The 19777-nt window shown below is 46.1% G+C and overlaps 1 protein-coding gene across 1 annotated transcript; it reads left to right on the top strand.

Annotated features, from left to right (window-relative positions):
- The first annotated feature begins 949 nt into the window (after positions 1-949).
- LOC121563076 (cilia- and flagella-associated protein 221-like) lies at positions 950-19359 on the top strand. The gene is made up of 11 exons (XM_045219049.1): positions 950-1119; positions 1533-1633; positions 1910-2005; positions 2357-2457; positions 9549-9652; positions 10427-10586; positions 11964-12096; positions 18373-18445; positions 18547-18766; positions 19043-19117; positions 19341-19359. Exons 1-11 carry the CDS (start codon positions 987-989, stop codon positions 19357-19359), a joined length of 1215 nt encoding a protein of 404 aa, XP_045074984.1. The 5' UTR covers positions 950-986.
- Positions 19360-19777: the final 418 nt, after the last annotated feature.

The raw sequence follows: 19777 nt of genomic DNA, 5'->3' as shown, positions 1-19777 counted from the left end.
TAGTGGTGCAGTGCCCCTGTACCAGTTCTTCATGGAGAACAACCTTCAGAGCACTTTCACAGAGACTGCCAGCCTCCTCAAGATCCTCATCACCACACCCATGACAACTGCTGAGTCAGAAAGGTGCTTCTCTACACTGAAAAGGATCAAGACCTTCCTGAGAAACAGCATGACACAGGATCGCCTGAACGCTCTGGCCATGCTCTCCATGGAGAAGAAACTTGTCAGGGACATTCCTGACTTTAATCAAAGGGTCATTGAGAGGTTTGCCACTCAGAAGGACAGACGGGCAAAATTCCTGTACAAATAAGATGACAGACACACACACACAGAGCAGCTCTGGCCGCATGTTTCTTTGTATATAGTTGACCTTAGCATAAAAAATCCAGTTATATATGGTACTCTAGAAAGTCTTAATAGTGTCTTTGCTAATATTACTGTATATATGTTGTTTTGTATCAATTAATTGTTGCAGTTCTGGAGCACATTAACAATTAGTCACATTTAGTATGATCATAAAATACTGTATGCTATTCTTCCAGTCAAAGGTTTGAGTTCATCCACTTGATATCCATTTCTATATTATACATCCTTTTATACAGTGTAAGATTTCCTATAAACTTTATAATAATTTCATGTTATTGTCCACTTTCCACTCTGTTCTGACAGCATGCCTGTTGCGTTGCCTGTTTACTACCAATGGTGAAAAGTTCACTTTAAATGCAAATGAAAGGCTTGGGTTTGTGTAATATGTTTTTGTGTAAGAATGCCTCAACTTTTTAATATTGGCATTAAATAATTACTGAATGTTTCACTGAGCACTGCTGTCCTGCAGTTTGTGTTAAAATATATCGCGATGGTTACAGGAAAAAAAAAGTATGGCACAGCCCCACCGAGAATATTTTTCACCAGCCGCCACTGCTGATGTGATATGAATTGTGATATTGTTTGCTATCTTCTTCAGCCCTGTTTTTAATGGAGAAGTGATGGAAGTGGCACACTCTGCATCAGAGACATTCACAGACAGTCAAAGGAAGAAGACCCCTCTTCCCCTGTGCCAACTGGTGGAGGACACAAAAATAAGTCCCTCTAATGTCCCTCATCACCTACTAGAGACCCGTAGGACCCTTACACTTAAACAATTTGATACATCTCAGTCATATATTTAACAGGCTATATTCAGTCAAGAATAATATGTTTATTGTAGTAGAGCGCTAGGGCTAGAACTATAATATGCATGCTCATGATGCTATCTGAGTTACCGTAGCCTACATTATGCAGTGTGTGATTCCTCAGGCGTTTGATAATATTTTCCACTTGTTTTGGGTTTTAATATTTACTTCATTTAGCAAATGCTCTTATCAAGAGCGACTTACAGTAGTGAGTGCATACATTTTCATACTTTTCCCCGTACTGGTCCCCCATGGGAATCAAACCCACAACCCTGGCATTGCAAGCATCATGCTCTACCAATTGAGCCACACGGGACTAAGCAGATGGTGAAGACATCTCATTTATATTATACTTTCCAGAAACCTATACCAAACTCAAGAGCAACAGTGCAATCCATGCAGAACCCTCAGGACTTCACTTCAGTGGGTTTAAACTGGGGAAGGATTATCAGAGGACCTTGGTGAGTGAAGCAAAGAGTGTTGACTGTTCCAAGAGAACAAAAGACAAAGCACTGACTTTAGATGGATTTTGCCGATATATGCACTTCATGTACCAGTACATTCTTATACAAGGCGTCATGTAATTCATCTTTGTTTTAATCTTCCTCAGAAACTTATTTAAAAAAGGTGTTTGTTTATTACTATTTGATGTCATGTTATGCATTCCGTCTATGATCTTTGATTCGTATGCGTGTCAGTGTTGATGGTTAATTCCTCCATTTTGATATTCTATGCAGCATCGTCTTGTCCCCGGACTGTCCTACACAGTGAAAGTACACTTCTGTCCTAAAGAATGGCGCTACTTCTACGACTGTATTCGGGTTCATTGCAAGGTTGGAATCCAGTGCTATGTTAATTTCTAATCAAGTTCGCATGCCGTCATGCCTGACAGTGATCTCTTCAACTTCTACTTCTAATCTATTCAACTGTCCATCAAAAGAGTGATTTGCTGTGTTTATGCATCACATGTTGTTTGTTGTCAACGTTTCTCTCCATAGTTGCTGCATGGTAAGCCTGGTCCCAGATCTGTTTGTGCTGTCTTGCAAACTTCTAAGGTCATTGTCACTCCATGGCAAACTGATCTGGAACCAGTCTACTTACTGCTAGGAGGTTCCCTCCTGTTTAGAACTCCAGGAAATGAATGCATCAGGGAGCATTGTTATTCTCTCTCAATCTCTCTCCAGGGGGAAGAGAATTTACAGGTACCAGTCCATGCCTACCCCATCATCGATGACTTGCACATCCCAACACACATCACCATACCAGCTGTCCCACTGGGCCAAAGGTGAGGTGAAGTGGACAATCGTGTCTCACTGTGCATCTTTGCCCTTTGAATAGTCTTTAAACCCACCAATGAACCTTCATAAGAGGATTGTACATGAGTTGCATGGCCACTCAAATCCCTTACAGAAAAAACACATAATTTCACATGTGAAATCATGTGTTTTTGGAACACTTCACATATGATCACGTTTCCACACGTGTAGTTTAATTTTATCACATGTTACTTTAAATGTTGTCGCAAGTTATCACATTAACTTCACATAAGATCACATATGATCACATGAAAACATGTGTTTTTGGAACACTTCACATGTGAAATTCATATGTTTTTTCCGTAAGGGATAGGCTACAGCTACAGCCTAGTCTGCTAAGTAGTTGCTAAGTGCACCAGTTTCTGAATTAGCCTGCCAGATAAACATGATGAGTGGCAACAAAGGCTTGTTTGAGGAATAAACTCAGTGTGTTATTATGGTCATGTAACGCATCATAAACATTGGTTTTTAATCATCTCTGTTGACACTAACGATGCGGTGAGCAGTCAATATATTAGAGTCCATTTGCACAGTAGATAGCTAATTGTAGTTCTCTAAGTAAGCTGTATGCTGGGGTATATGCTAGGGTCAGTAGTATTTGTCTTGCATGTTCAACAATCTTCAGTCAAAACAATACACTTGGAAAGAGAATACTTTAAAAAAAATCCAAATATAAACATATGTAAGGCCATAGAGATACAATATAATAATTATTTACATTTTACAGATTGTGACACAATCCACTTTCCACAATTTTTTATAGGAGGGCATTTTTATCTAAAAATGATTGTCTTTTGAACTGAGTGGCTGGCTGAATTTGATTTAGCTTTACATTTTATTGTAGGTCTCAATGAACATGTAGGCTGTTGTCCTTTCTCTCTGGGGCTGTGTGATATACAGTACCAGTCAAAAGTGTGGACACACCTACTCATTCAAGGGTTTTTCTTTATTTGTAAAAAAAAATTACATTGTAGAATAATAGTGAAGACATCAAAACTATGAAATAACACATATGGAATCATGTAGTAACCAAAAAAGTGATAAACAAATCAAAATATATTTTATATTTAAGATTCTTAAAATAGCCACCCTTTGCCTTGATGACAGCTTTATACACTCTTGGCATTCTCTCAACCAGCTTCACCTGGAATGCTTTTCCAACAGTCTTGAAAGAGTTCCCACATATGCTGAGCACTTGTTGGCTGCTTTTCCTTCACTCTGCCGTCCGACTCATCCCAAACCATCTCAATTGGGTTGAGGTCGGGGGATTGTGGAGGCCAGGTCATCTGATGCAGCACTCCATCACTCTCCTTCTTGGTAAAATAGCCCTTACACAGCCTGGAGGTGGGTTGGGTCATTGTCCTGTTGAAAAACAAATGATAGTCCCACTAAGCCCAAACCAGATGGGATGGCGTATTGCTGCAGAATGCTGTGGTAGCCATGCTGTCACAGTTCCCTCAGCCAGAACCCAAAAGCAGACCAGGACAAGGAGAGTTGAACGAAGGTGAGGGTTTATTAGATACGACAAAAGGTGCAGTATAATCCAGGGACAGAGCGGGCGGCGTGGTTGAGTAGTTGGGGGTGCAGTCTGGGTCCAGTGATGGCTCGGCAGCCGCCGACCATCAGGCAGAGGTGGGGTGAAGGTTCCGGACGTGTGACTGCAGGTGGAACAAAAACGGAGGTAAGAACACAAAAACTCAACAAAGTACAAAATAACAAAACTCACGCTAGAACGCTCTAACTGATACACAGAACACCTACTGTTCATGGCTAACGATCCGGCAGGAACTGGATGTTGGGCCAGAGCCTAAGAAAGGTGCTGATTAGGCCCAGGTGTGCAGATTGCTAATAGGAAGCAGGTGCGGAAACCAGAGCGCTCCCCGGAGCGTTCCCGAACCCTCGGGAAACTGGAGATTACGACCAGGACCCGACTCAGACAGCCGGGATCGTTACAGTACCCCCCCTCCGACGAACGCCACCGGGCGGACTCCCCGGAGCGCCAGGATGGAGGCGGTAAAAGTCCCTGATGAGATCCGCATCTAGGACCTGTCGCCGCGGAATCCAACTCCTCTCTTCAGGACCATACCCCTCCCAGTCCACGAGATACTGGAAACCCCGGCCCCGCCGTCTGGAATCCATAATGCGACGCACCGTGTAGGCAGGACCACCTCCGATCATCCGAGGAGGAGGAGGAGGAGGCGGAGGGGGCAACAGAGGATTGAGGAAGACAGGCTTGAGGCAGGAGACATGAAAGGTGGGATGGACTCTGAGCGTCCTCGGTAGTTTGAGTCGCACTGCCACTGGATTGATCACCTTCTCCACCACAAACGGACCAATAAACTTCGGTAACAACTTCCTAGACTCAGTCCGTAACGGAAGATCCCGTGTGGCCAACCAAACCCTATCTCCGATGGTATAGGTGGGAGCGGGGATCCGGCGACGATTCGCCTGGAGCTGATACCGGTCCGAACCTCTAAGGAGTGCCTTTCTGGCCCGATGCCAGGTCCGGTGGCAACGCCGAATATGGGCCTGAACAGAAGGCACTGAGAGCTCCTTCTCCTGAGAAGGGAACAGGGGAGGTTGGTAGCCATACAGGCACTGGAAGGGGGACATCCCAGTGGCAGATGTAGGGAGAGTATTGTGGGCATACTCAACCCAAGGCAACTGAGAGGCCCAAGAGGTGGGGTTGGAAGAGACCAGACAGCGTAGCGTGGATTCCATCTTCTGGTTGGCTCTCTCCGCCTGACCATTGGATTGGGGGTGAAACCCAGATGTGAGACTGACTGTAGCTCCAATGGCCAAACAGAAGGACTTCCAGACAGCAGAGGTAAACTGAGGGCCACGGTCGGAAACGATATCACTGGGCAAACCGTGGACCCTGAAAACCTCCCTAACCAGGATCTCGGACGTCTCCGAGGCAGAGGGAAGCTTGGCAATAGGCACAAAGTGGGCGAACTTGCTGAATCTGTCCACGATAGTCAGAACGACCGTGTTCCCCTCAGAAGCGGGCAACCCCGTGACGAAGTCCAGGGCCAGATGCGACCATGGACGCCGGGGAATAGGAAGGGGATGAAGTAGTCCAGAGCTGGGCCGATTGGTACTCTTATTCTGCGCACACACTGGACAGGCAGCAACAAAACCCCGAGTATCCTCGGCCATGGCAGGCCACCAAAACGTCTGCGAAGAAACGCCATAGTCCGAGCCACGCCGGGATGACAAGCCATCTTGCTGGCGTGGGACCATTTGAGGACAGCAGGACGAACCGACTCAGGCACAAACAACCGACCGGGTGGACCGTTACCGGGACCGGGCTGAGTCCGAAGGGCCGCCAGCACCTCCTCCTCAATCTTCCACATCACTGCTCCCACGACGCAGTTCCGGGGAAGAATAGTCTCGGTCTTGGACCCACTCTCCTCCGTCTTGGAGAACATCCGGGACAAGGCGTCCGCCTTGCCGTTCTTAGATCCAGGTCGGAACGTCAGGGCAAACTTGAATCGTCCGAAAAACAACGCCCACCTGGCCTGACGGGAGTTGAGACGTTTAGCCGATTGCACGTAAGCAAGATTCTTGTGGTCAGTCCAGACAATAAACGGTTGCTCCGCCCCCTCCAACCAGTGGCGCCACTCCTCCAAGGCAAGTTTCACCGCGAGAAGCTCCCGGTTACCCACATCGTAATTCCTCTCTGCAGGCGAAAGGCGACGAGAGTAGTAGGCGCAGGGATGGAGTTTACTGTCCGTGGAGCATCGCTGCGACAGGATGGCGCCAACTCCCACAAAGAAGAATCCTGCCCCCAGGGGTGATGACGAGGGACGAACGAGACCAGCAGCTAGGGACTCCTTGATGTAGGTCTCCAACGCCTCACGTTCAGGTCGGGAGATACTGTATAACCTTCCCTTGGGGTAGACAGCTCCAGGAACCAGGTTGATGGCACAATCATATGGTCGGTGGGGAGGAAGTGACAGAGCCTTCTGCTTACTGAAAACTTCCCCCAAATCGTGATATGTCTCGGGAACCAGGGACAAATCTGGGGGTTTAGCCTCAATCACCTGACTGGGAACCGAATGGGGGCAGGCAGTCTTGAGACAGTTAGCATGACAATCAAGGCTCCAACTCGTTACCTTGCCCGTCGCCCAATCGAACGTGGGATTGTGTTCCTTCAGCCAGGGGTATCCAAGGACCAGAGGAACATGGGAAGACGGCAGGATGAAAAATGAAATCATCTCCGAATGATTCCCCGACAACCGCATCTTAACCGGTTCAGTCCTCATCGTGATACGTGCCAGACTACTGCCGTTCAGAGTGGTCGCTTCAATGGCTTCCGGCAATTGCTCCTTGGAAAGCCCCAGCTGTTCCACCAACTCGGCATCAAGAAAGCTTCCATCGGCACCTGAATCGATAAAAGCGTTAAGCGCTAAGCTCTGATTCCTGTTCACAAGGGTAGCCGGGAAGCGGGGTCTGACAGAGGTACTGAGAGGTTGAAACTGGCTCGCTAAAAGTCCTCCCAACTTTAGCGAGCCGGGCAGTTTGACGACCGCCGGGAACAAGTGGAGATGTAATGTCCCGAGCGACCACAGTAGAGGCAGCAGTTGGTCTTACGTCTATGTTGACGCTCCTCCTTGGTTAACCCGTGCCGCCCCACTTGCATGGGTTCAGAATCGGGAGAGAGGTCCTCTCTACTAATCCTTAGTGGTGGAGAATGATCGACGTGTTCTGGTCCGCCACCCGATCCGACTGGGAACTGAGAAGCTGATCGATTGGACGGACCCCATTGCTTCTCCCTCCTTCGCTCTCGGACTCGATTATCCACCCGAATAGACAAGGCTACCAAGCTGTCCAGGTCACTAGGCTCCGGATAGGAGATCAACTCATCCTTGAGCTGCTCCGACAGGCCCTGGTAAAAGGCCGCTTGCAAAGACTCCTCGTTCCACCCACTCTCCACAGCCAACGTCTTGAACTCGATCACGAAGTCGGCCACGCTGCGAGTTCCTTGGTGAAGAGAAAACAGACGCCTAGCTGCGTCCCTCCCTCGGACGGAATGGTCGAAGAGCTTCCTCATCTCGGCCGTGAACCCCTGGTATGAAGCCATGCAGGGATCCTGTCGTTCCCAAACGGCTGAAGCCCACTCCAGCGCTCGACCACGCAGCAACTCAATCAAAAAGGCTATCCTAGCCTTGTCAGTGGCATAAGAGTAGGGCTGTAGATCGAACACTAATCCACACTGCATAAGGAAGGAACGGCATCTTCCCAGCTCCCCCTCATATTTATCCGGCGTCGGGACCCTGGGCTCACGGACGGACACAACTTCAGAAGCGGCAGGCGAGATGGGTGAAACCGGTAGTGAGTCCTCCACCGGACACTGGCGTTGGTTCTGGGCCTCCGTCAGGCCGGTAGAAAGGTTCCGAACTGACAACGCGATCTCCTGTAGTACCATGCTATGATGGCCCAACATCTTCTCCTGCTGGGTAATGGCATGGCGAACAGAGTCCAGGTCCGCTGGGTTCATAATTGGCCGGATCGTTCTGTCACAGTTCCCTCAGCCAGAACCCAAAAGCAGACCAGGACAAGGAGAGTTGAACGAAGGTGAGGGTTTATTAGATACGACAAAAGGTGCAGTATAATCCAGGGACAGAGCGGGCGGCGTGGTTGAGTAGTTGGGGGTGCAGTCTGGGTCCAGTGATGGCTCGGCAGCCGCCGACCATCAGGCAGAGGTGGGGTGAAGGTTCCGGACGTGTGACTGCAGGTGGAACAAAAACGGAGGTAAGAACACAAAAACTCAACAAAGTACAAAATAACAAAACTCACGCTAGAACGCTCTAACTGATACACAGAACACCTACTGTTCATGGCTAACGATCCGGCAGGAACTGGATGTTGGGCCAGAGCCTAAGAAAGGTGCTGATTAGGCCCAGGTGTGCAGATTGCTAATAGGAAGCAGGTGCGGAAACCAGAGCGCTCCCCGGAGCGTTCCCGAACCCTCGGGAAACTGGAGATTACGACCAGGACCCGACTCAGACAGCCGGGATCGTTACACATGCTGGTTAAGTGTGCCTTGAATTCTAAATAAATCACAGACAGTGTCACCAGCAAAGCACCATAACACCTCCTCCTCCATGCTTTACGGTGGGAACTACACATGCGGAGATCATCCGTTCACCAACACCGCGTATCACAAAGACACGGCGGTTTGAACCAAAAATCTCCAATTTGGACTCCAGATCAAAGGACAGATTTCCACCGGTCTAATGTCCATTGCTCGTGTTTCTTGGCCCAAGCAGGTCTCTTATTATTATTGGTGTCCTTTAGTAGTGGTTTCTTTGCAGCAATTCGACCATGAAGGCCTGATTCACACAGTCTCCTCTGAACAGTTGACGTTTAGATGTGTCTGTTACTTGAACTCTGTGAATCATTTATTTGGGTTGCAATTTCTGAGGCTGGTAACTCTAATGAACTTATCCTCTACAGCAGAGGTAACTCTGGGTCTTCTATTCCTGTGGTGGTCCTCATGAGAACCAGTTTCAACGTTCTTGAAATGTTCCGTATTGACTGACCTTCATGTCTTAAAGTAATGATGGACTGTCGTTTCTCTTTGCTTATTTGAGCTGTTCTTGCCATAATATGGACTTGGTCTTTTATCAAATAGGGCTATCTTCTGTATACTCCCCCTACCTTGTCACAACACAACTGATTGGCTCAAACTCATTAAGAAGGAAATAAATTCCACAAATTAACTTTTAAGAAGGCACACCTGTTAATTGAAATGCATTCCAGGTGACTACCTCATGAAGCTGGTTGAAAGAATGCCAAGAGTGTGCAAAGCTGTCATCAAGGCAAACGATGGCTATTTGAAGAATCTCAAATATAAAATATATTTTGATTTGTTTAACACTTCTTTGGTTACTACATGTTTCCATATGTTATTTCATAGTTTTGATGTCTTCACTATTATTCTACAATGTAAAAAAATTAAGAAAAACCCTTGAATGAGTAGGTGTGTCCAAACTTTGACTGGTGGTGTATATGCTTGTTATCTTTGACCTTTGACCTGTCTTTGACCTTCCAGTGTCAGCCATGTGATCCCTCTGAGCTGCAGCTGTCCCATTGACTTTGAGTTCCAGGTGTACATCATCCAGCCACACAAGGCCTTCTCGGTCCAGCCCCTGTCAGGTAACTCCAATCAGCAGACTTGGTAGCACTTTACATTAGGCCACTGAATAAAGTAGTAATCACACAGTCCTTAACAAGATAGCAACAACATCCTACCTGCTCACTCAGACAGACAGTGAGGAAAACCCCTGTATTATTCTATCTACAGTAGGTATATATTATTTGATTAATGTATTAATCCTGTGAGTCTATTTGCCAGATATGTATCAATTAATTGTTTTATATTTGATGGTAGGATAATTTCTGGTTCACAATAAGGTTCCAGCTATGTTTTTGTGTTAGTTCCTTGAGGTGATTAGTTAAAACTTTGAACCGCATAAAACATTTTTTGCTGGCTCCCAGAGACCCAGACTCACCTGTATAAACTCACGTAATATTATTAGCTGATTACCTAGCCCTGACCTGTGATTCCTCAACATCACCATCATGTCTTGTGTCTGAATTACTGTGGAAAGATGCTCATAGTCTGCAACTGCCACCTTGACACAAAGCAGTCAGGGACTCAGTGCATCTAGCACAGGGGGAGCTGTGTTGTTTTGTCTCTGGCATGGATGGTGACGCTTTCCAGGCAATGCGTGATGATGGATTGCCGGGGGTTACGCAAATAGCCTAGTACTCAGACTGGGTAGAGATGTCTGAAAAAGTATCTCTCTATGTTTCCCATGGTTTGAGGGTATTGAAGTGTTGAGTTTAGGTAGGCCTACGTATTGTTTTCCTTTAACAAATGCGTTACATTCAAGACCGGTATAATCCTTTGTTTGTGTGTGATTCTAGGAGTGATTCCAGCCAATGGGAAGGTGGAGGTGACCGTCACATTCAGGCCGTTCCAGTATGACACGTCCCAGGTCACTCTACAAGTGGTCATCTCCCAGTTCAATTCCAAACCCTACGTCCGCACCCTCAGCGGGTCCTCCTCGCCCCACCTGCCTCTCAGGTATCTCAGATCCATTTTGAAATGTTACAGGTTAATTCATCAAACATTATATTGAATTATGTCACTTTTACCAGGTCATAGTTACAATGACAAGACTGGTATATATACCAGTCTTTTATTTATATATATATATATATATATGGTCAGCAAAGTTCCTGTTTTCTTGGTTTGTATCACGTTATTGCTTGTTATTTGGTGTCATTGTGAGTTCCATCAATTAATGCACTGAGCCAAATATATTTATTTTACTGATAAGAATGGAAACGTGATTGTTAAGTGGTTACGCACATTTCATAGAGCAACTGCTGAGAGAGAGACCAAGTGCTGCACATGTACTGTATTGAAACTCTCCATCTGCAAACTTTGAAAATGGAAATTGTACAAACATTTAGAGAGATAAAAATGAACCCTTGCAGTGAAGAACCATACAAGTGCATACTGTTCCATTTTCTTATAATCAAATATTTATCTGTTTTTAAGTGTGTATATACCACATTAGGATTTTTACGGTTGATAGATACTTGAATCATTTTTTTTCTAAATGTTTTATAATGATGCATTCTGTGTATCTACATTTTTCAAAAAATGCACATATATGGTTCTTCTGCACGATTCAAATGATGATGATACCCTTCTGTTCCATTGATTTCTGTTCATGGCTAACTTCTTTGTTTAGTCTTGGGCTACAGACTCAAAACCACACACAGTCACTTATACTGATAAACAGGTTGTTCTTGTTTCGAGTCTGTATATAAAATATAATTTTTGATTCAGTTCCCATGAGAAAATGGGTGTACTCCATCACTGACAGTGGACGAGTTTTACTCCCCTGTGTTATGACTGAAATAAGTTAATGATTCATCAAGCAAGGGAACTGCAGTCATATCAAAATGCATTGGTATCCAATCCATTCAATGTGTGTGCTTTGGATCAAATATTCCCATGTTTACTTCTCCCTGGACCCGCAATAAAAGTGTATTATTGAAATTTTACTGCAGTGGGCTAAACAGGGTCACGCAGAGTGTTTCTTGGTAGTCTTAAACAAATCTACTTTGAAACAAAAGTATACACCTCACACACATGGTTATGGGCTTTAAAAAAAGAAGACACCTGTACCATGTCAGATATAGAGTTGAATTGTATTACATTTTGAGTTTGCATCCCAATATTACACATCACAGAAGACTGAAATATTACAAAACCGTTTGACAGAGAAACACATGATTTTCCACTGGCTTTTTGAAATACTGTTGTGAATTGTGAAATTATAAAAAAAATATTAATAACATTCCACCGATGAGGCCACTAGAGGGCAATTTGGTCATTTGACTGCAGGAAACATGCTACATACATTTATTGGTGTTGTTTCTGACCCAGTCAACAGGAGAAAGACATGGGACATGCAAGAGAAGTTCTGTTTGTTGACAGTCGAGGGCCTCCACCTGTCTCCTTGATACAGCCTCTGACCAAAACCAAGCAGAGGTCAATGCGGACACCTGAAAAGTCAAAGGTAATGCAAGCATTTAACTCCTGCTGTACTTACCAAGGGTGTGTTATTGGATGCTAGCATGCTAGTTAGCTATGGCATCATAGTTAGCTAGCTGAATAAAGTAAGTTGAGTCTATTCCTTGAAACATTGAACCGCTGTAGTTTGCAACAATTCTCATTTCTAAAGTGGAAGTTGGGAGAGTTTTATTCGGGTGTTTCAGTGAAACAATTATAGTTTCTGAGGTGGAAGTTGGGAGAGTTATATTTGGGAGTTGTGGTGAGGGAGGCCCCGCTCTCTCCTTTCCCAGATGTTTAGTTCATTTGCTACAGCCTGTCAACTATGCCTCTGCCTATCCCTGTTCTCTCCTCTCCGCACAGGCTACACAAACGCCTCACACCGCGTGGCTGCTGCCTCTCTAACCTGGTGGTCCCTGCACGCACCACACACCTGGAGTTCCAGGTCTCAGGCAGCCTCTGGAACTACCGTTCTGCTGCCAACAAGGCTGACTTCATCCCAGCCTATGCTACCCTCCAGTCCCTCGACTTCCTGGCGCTGACGGAAACATGGATTACCACTGAAAACACTGCTACTCCTACTGCTCTCTCCTCGTCTGACCATGTGTTCTCGCATACCCCGAGAGCATCTGGTCAGAGGGGTGGTGGCACAGGAATCCTCATCTCTCCCAAGTGGACATTCTCAATTTTTCTCCTAACCCATCTGTCTATCTCCTCATTTGAATTCCATGCTGTCACAGTCACTAGCCCATTTAAGCTTAATATCCTTGTCATCTATCGCCCTCCAGGTTCCCCTGGAGAGTTCATCAATGAGCTTGACGCCTTGATAAGTTCCTTTCCTGAGGATGGCTCACCCCTCACAGTTTTGGGGGATTTCAACCTCCCTACATCTACATTTGACTCATTTCTCTCTGCCTCCTTCTTTCCACTCCTCTCCTCTTTTGACCTCACCCTCTCACCGTCCCCCCCTACTCACAAGGCAGGCAATACGCTTGACCTCATCTTTACTAGATGCTGCTCTTCTACTAATCTCACTGCAACTCCCCTCCATGTCTCCGACCACTACTTTGTATCCTTTTCTCTCTCGCTCTCCTCCAACACTACTCACTCTGCCCCTACACAGATGGTAATGCGCCGCCGCAACCTTCGCTCTCTCTCTCCCACTACTCTCTCCTCTTCCATCCTATCATCTATTCCCTCTGCTCAATCCTTCTCCCTCCAATCTCCTGATTCTGCCTCCTCAACCCTCTTCTCCTCCCTTTCTGCATCCTTTGACTCTCTGTGTCCCTATCCTCCCGGCCGGCTCGGTCCTCCCCTCCAGCTCCGTGGCTTGATGACTCATTGCGAGCTCACAGAACAGAGCTCCGGGCAGCTGAGCGGAAATGGAAGAAAACTAGACTCCCTGCGGACCTGGCATCTTTTCACTCCCTCCTCTCTACATTCTCTTCATCTGTTTCTGCTGCTAAGGCCACTTTCTACCACTCTAAATTCCAAGCATCTGCCTCTAACCCTAGGAAGCTCTTTGCCACATTCTCCTCCCTGCTGAATCCCCCCTCCTCCCTCTCTGTGGATGACTTCGTCAACCACTTTGAAAAAGGTTGACGACATCCGATCCTCGTTTGTTAAGTCTAATGACACTGCTGGTCCTGCTCACACTGCCCTACCCTATGCTTTGACTTCTTTCTCCCCTCTCTCTCCAGATAAAATCTCGCGACTTGTGACTGCAGGCCGCCCAACAACCTGCCCGCTTGACCCCATCCCCTCCTCTCTTCTCCAGACCATCTCCGGTGACCTTCTCCCCTACCTCACCTCGCTGATCAACTCATCCTTGACCGCTGGCTATGTCCCTTCCGTCTTCAAGAGAGCGAGAGTTGCACCCCTTCTCAAAAAACCAACACTTGATCCCTCTGATGTCAACAACTACAGACCAGTATCCCTTCTTTCTTTTCTTTCCAAAACTATTGAGCGTGCCGTCTTTAGCCAACTCTCTTGCTATCTCTCTCAGAATGACCTTCTTGACCCAAACCAGTCAGGTTTCAGGACTGGTCATTCAACTGAGACTGCTCTTCTCTGTGTCACGGAGGCTCTCCGCACTGCTAAAGCTAACTCTCTCTCCTCTGCTCTTGTCCTTCTAGACCTGTCTGCTGCCTTTGATACTGTGAACCATCAGATCCTCCCTCTCCACCCTCTCCGAGCTGGGCATCTCCGGCGCGGCTCACTCTTGGATTGCGTCCTACCTGACCGGTCGCTCCTACCAAGTGGCGTGGCGAGAAGCTGTCTCCGCACCACGTGCTCTCACCACTGGTGTCCCCCAGGGCTCAGTTCTAGGCCCTCTCCTATTCTCGCTATACACCAAGTCACTTGGCTCTGTCATATCCTCACATGGCCTCTCCTATCATTGCTACGCTGACGATACACAACTAATCTTCTCCTTTCCCCCTTCTGATAACCAGGTGGCGAATCGCATCTCTACATGTCTGGTAGACATATCAGTATGGATGACGGATCACCACCTCAAGCTGAACCTTGGCAAGACGGAGCTGCTCTTCCTCCCGGGGAAGGACTGCCCGTTCCATGATCTCGCCATCATGGTTGACAACTCCGTTGTGTCCTCCTCCCAGAGTGCGAAGAGCCTTGGCATGACCCTGGACAACACCCTGTCGATCTCCGCTAACATCAAGGCGGTGACCCGATCCTGCAGGTTCATGCTCTACAACATTCGGAGAGTACGACCCTGCCTTACACAGGAAGCGGCACAGGTCCTAATCCAGGCACTTGTCATCTCCCGTCTGGATTACTGCAACTCGCTGTTGGCTGGGCTCCCTGCCTGTGCCATTAAACCCCTACAACTCATCCAGAATGCCGCTGCCCGTCTGGTGTTCAACCTTCCCAAGTTCTCTCACGTCACCCCGCTCCTCCGCACACTCCACTGGCTTCCAGTTGAAGCTCGCATCTGTTACAAGACCATGGTGCTTGCCTACGGAGCTGTGAGGGGAACGGCACCTCCGTACCTTCAGCCTCTGATCAGTCCCTACACCCAAACGAGGGCATTGCGTTCATCCACCTCTGGCCTGCTGGCTCCCCTTCCTCTGCGGAAGCATAGTTCCCACTCAGCCCAGTCAAAACTGTTCACTGCTCTGGCACCCTAATGGTGGAACAAGCTCCCTCACGGCGCCAGGACGGCGGAGTCGCTCACCACCTTCCGGAGACATTTGAAACCCCACCTCTTTAAGGAATACCTGGGATAGGATAAAGTAATCCTTCTACCCCCCCCCCCACCCTAAAAAATAAAAAATAAAATAAAATAAATAAATTGTAAAGTGGTTATCCCACTGGCTATAGGGTGAATGTACCAATTTGTAAGTCCTCCCGAGTGCCACTAGAGATCCTGGTTCGAATCCAGGCTCTGTCGTAGCCGGCCGCGACCGGGAGACCCATGGGGCGGCGCACAATTGGCCCAGCGTCGTCCAGGGTAGGGGAGGGAATGGCCGGCAGGGATGTAGCTCAGTTGGTAGAGCATGGCATTTGTAATGCCAGGGTTGTGGGTTCGATTTCAGTATAAAAAAATTAAAATGTATGCACTCACTAACTGTAAGTCGCTCTGGATAAGAGCGTCTGCTAAATGACTAAAATGTAAATGTAAATGGATAAGAGCGTCTGCTAAATGACGTAAATGTAAATGTGCATTTCCAGAAAGCCTTCTAGCTAACATCACACCTTATTTATCTTGAAAACCCAGCTGCACAGAGATAGAGTCATGCTAGAAATAAACTACAATGGTAGCTACAAGGCTTTTAAGAAACTCACTCCAGTTCATTTAGCAGACCATTTAGCAGACTAAGCGTATTGCAACGCTTCACTGGATCAATCTGAAACTTTGCATACACACTGCTGCCATCTAGTGTCCAAAATCTAAATTGCGCCTAAACAGCATTATTATATTGTGGCCTTTCTCTTGCATTTCAAAGATGAAGGAACAAAAGAATATATAGAAAACACATGATTTTTTGTTTGTATTATCTTTTCCCAGATCTAATGTGTTATATTCTCCTACATTCATTTCACATTTTCACAAACTTCAAAGTGTTTCCTTTAAAATGGTATCAAGAATATGCATATCCTTGCTTCAGGTCCTGAGCTACAGGCATTTAGATTTGGGTATGTCATTTAGGCAAAAGAAAGTGTACGATCCTTAAGAGGTTAATGATATACAGTGGGGGAAAAAAGTATTTAGTCAGCCACCAATTGTGCAAGTTCTCCCACTTAAAAAGATGAGAGAGGCCTGTAATTTTCATCATAGGTACACGTCAACTATGACAGACAAATTGAGAAAAAAAAATCCAGAAAATCACATTGTAGGATTTTTTATGAATTTATTTGCAAATTATGGTGGAAAATAAGTATTTGGTCACCTACAAACAAGCAAGATTTCTGGCTCTCACAGACCTGTAACTTCTTCTTTAAGAGGCTCCTCTGTCCTCCACTCGTTACCGGTATTAATGGCACCTGTTTAAGCTTGTTATCAGTATAAAAGACACCTGTCCACAACCTCAAACAGTCACACTCCAAACTCCACTATGGCCAAGACCAAAGAGCTGTCAAAGGGCACCAGAAACAAAATTGTAGACCTGCACCAGGCTGGGAAGACTGAATCTGCAATAGGTAAGCAGCTTGGTTTGAAGAAATCAACTGTGGGAGCAATTATTAGGAAATGGAAGACATACAAGACCACTGATAATCTCCCTCGATCTGGGGCTCCACGCAAGATCTCACCCCGTGGGGTCAAAATGATCACAAGAACGGTGAGCAAATATCCCAGAACCACACGGGGGGACGTAGTGAATGACCTGCAGAGAGCTGGGACCAAAGTAACAAAGCCTACAATCAGTAACACACTACGCCGCTAGGGACTCAAATCCTGCAGTGAAAGACTTTTCCCCCTGCTTAAGCCAGTACATGTCCAGGCCCGTCTGAAGTTTGCTAGAGTGCATTTGGATGATCCAGAAGATCATTGGGAGAATGTCATATGGTCAGATGAAACCAAAATATAACTTTTTGGTAAAAACTCAACTCATCGTGTTTGGAGGACAAAGAATGCTGAGTTGCATCCAAAGAACACCATACCTACTGTGAAGCATGGGGGTGGAAACATCATGCTTTGGGGCTGTTTTTCTGCAAAGGGACCAGGACGACTGATCCGTGTAAAGGAAAGAATGAATGGGGCCATGTATCGTGAGATTTTGAGTGAAAATCTCCTTCCATCAGCAAGGGCATTGAAGATGAAACGTGGCTGGGTATTTCAGCATGACAATGATCCCAAACTCACCGCCCGGGCAACGAAGGAGTGGCTTCGTAAGAAGCATTTCAAGGTCCTGGAGTGGCCTAGCTAGTCTCCAGATCTCAACCCCATAGAAAATCTTTGGAGGGAGTTGAAAGTCCGTGTTGCCCAGCGACAGCCCCAAAACATCACTACTCTAGAGGAGATCTGCATGGAGGAATGAGCCAAAATACCAGCAACAGTGTGTGAAAACCTTGTGAAGACTTACAGAAAACGTTTGACCTGTGTCATTGCCAACAAAGGGTATATAACAAAGTATTGAGAAACTTTTGTTATTGACCAAATACTTATTTTCCACCATAATTTGCAAATAACTTCATAAAAAATCCTACAATGTGATTTTCTGGATTTCTTTTCCTCATTTTGTCTGTCATAGTTGACGTGTACCTATGATGAAAATTACAGGCCTCTCTCATCTTTTTAAGTGGGAGAAGTTGCACAATTGGTGGCTCACTAAATACTTTTTTTCCTCACTGTATACCCATTTGATTCTTGAAGAATATAATTATAAATGCCTCATGATCTTAATTCAACTGTCATATGTATCCCATCAGAACCCAAAATAGAAGCTTGTTTTACTGCAATGTGTGTAAACAATGTAAATGTAATGAAAACAACACTGTATAACCTTAAAACATGGTTAAAACTGTAATTTTGATATCATGGATGGCCATCTCTGTCTGAATTTGAGAGTGGTTATATTTCTCCAGGCCCATCCCTTAGTTTTTTACCAAAAGAGAGGTAGGGTGCCCGCTTTGTTATTGTTTCAATTAAGGATTCTATCTTTAAAAGGTCTCAGTATAATGTTTTCTCCAATACATTCTGAGAACATTAAAAGGGATTCAATTTATACTGTACCTTCCAGCTTTTTTGCTTTGATAACAGGTTTTGCTCTTTAAAGTTGTTCTCACCTGACTGTCTCCATGTTGATTATATGTTGTTAAGGCTGATGCAGACGGGTTTTACGTGGGCGATGATTATGGATATTTCCACTGGAATGAAGAACATGGCCATTGGGGTAAGCATTTCACACCTCTGTTGGGTCTTGGTTTAATCATTGTATTACCATTCCTTTATGGAAATGAGAGGATCAAGCTTCTGCTCTCATTCTTTTTACAGAGAGGTGGATCCTAAACAACAACGAGTACAACTATGAGTATGCGTACAAGTATGACCAGGATCAACCTGGTCAAGGGGCCAAATGGGAAATAGAGGCTGGTTCTTCTCAGATTGTCGATGCTCCTGCCCATCTCCCCCTCCCTACTTCCTCTGATCTCCCTCAGCAGAGCCCACAGGAGCAGCCTGGATTCCTCGCAGCATCCCCTTGGCCTCTTGCAAAGTAAGCACTTTGTTCGTTAACACAGCATTGACATCTGCACAGCTACACAATCCACCAGATACATTCATTTTGGGATTTGGAGTACTATGATTACACTGCCTTTACAGTGAAGTTGATTGAGATGTTGGACCAATGTAATGGAGTTTCAGATTACCTGGATTACCCAGAGTACCTAGATTGAGTTCAGATCTGAAATATAAAAGACTGTTTCGTATCCACGGTATGAAGCCTCTTTCCACACATTCTAAACAACCTGGTGTGTTTCCTCTCCTGTAGCGTTGGGACTCTTGAGGAGATGATTGAGATTGCATGGCAGAAGTGTCAGGAGTACCAATCTAAGTTCTTCATGTGGTATTGTGTTACCCTGTTGTGCACACAGAGTAGGGCACAGGTACGTTTATTCGTTGGATGAGACAGCAGAGTTAGAATGAATGATGAGGGAGGGGATGATTATTATGGTTTGCATATTCATAAGTAAGCAAACAGATATGTTTTAGGCCATGCGTCTATTACATGGTAATTGATTATATGTTGTTTCTGGACTTAACTTCTCTTTCTATACCACTATCTATAGCCCATCTCTCCACCAGTGAAGCCCATCGTGGCTGAGCTGCCCATCTCTCCACCAGTGAAGCCCATCGTGGCTGAGCTGCCCATCTCTCCACCAGTGAAGCCCATCATGGTTGAGCTTCCCATCTCTCCACCAGTGAAGCCCATTGTGGTTGAGCTTCCCATCTCTCCACCAGTGAAGCCCATCGTGGTTGAGCTGCCCATCTCTCCACCAGTGAAGCCCATCGTGGCTGAGCTGCCCATCTCTCCACCAGTGAAGCCCATCATGGTTGAGCTTCCCATCTCTCCACCAGTGAAGCCCATCGTGGCTGAGCTGCCCATCTCTCCACCAGTGAAGCCCATCATGGTTGAGCTTCCCATCTCTCCACCAGTGAAGCCCATCTTGGTTGAGCTTCCCATCTCTCCACCAGTGAAGCCCATCGTGGCTGAGCTGCCCATCTC

Source organism: Coregonus clupeaformis, unplaced genomic scaffold (genome assembly GCF_020615455.1).
Source record: "Coregonus clupeaformis isolate EN_2021a unplaced genomic scaffold, ASM2061545v1 scaf2009, whole genome shotgun sequence".
NCBI lineage: Eukaryota > Metazoa > Chordata > Actinopteri > Salmoniformes > Salmonidae > Coregonus > Coregonus clupeaformis.
The sequence above is the reverse complement of the archived record's forward strand: the minus strand, read 5'-3'. Positions and strand labels throughout refer to the sequence as shown.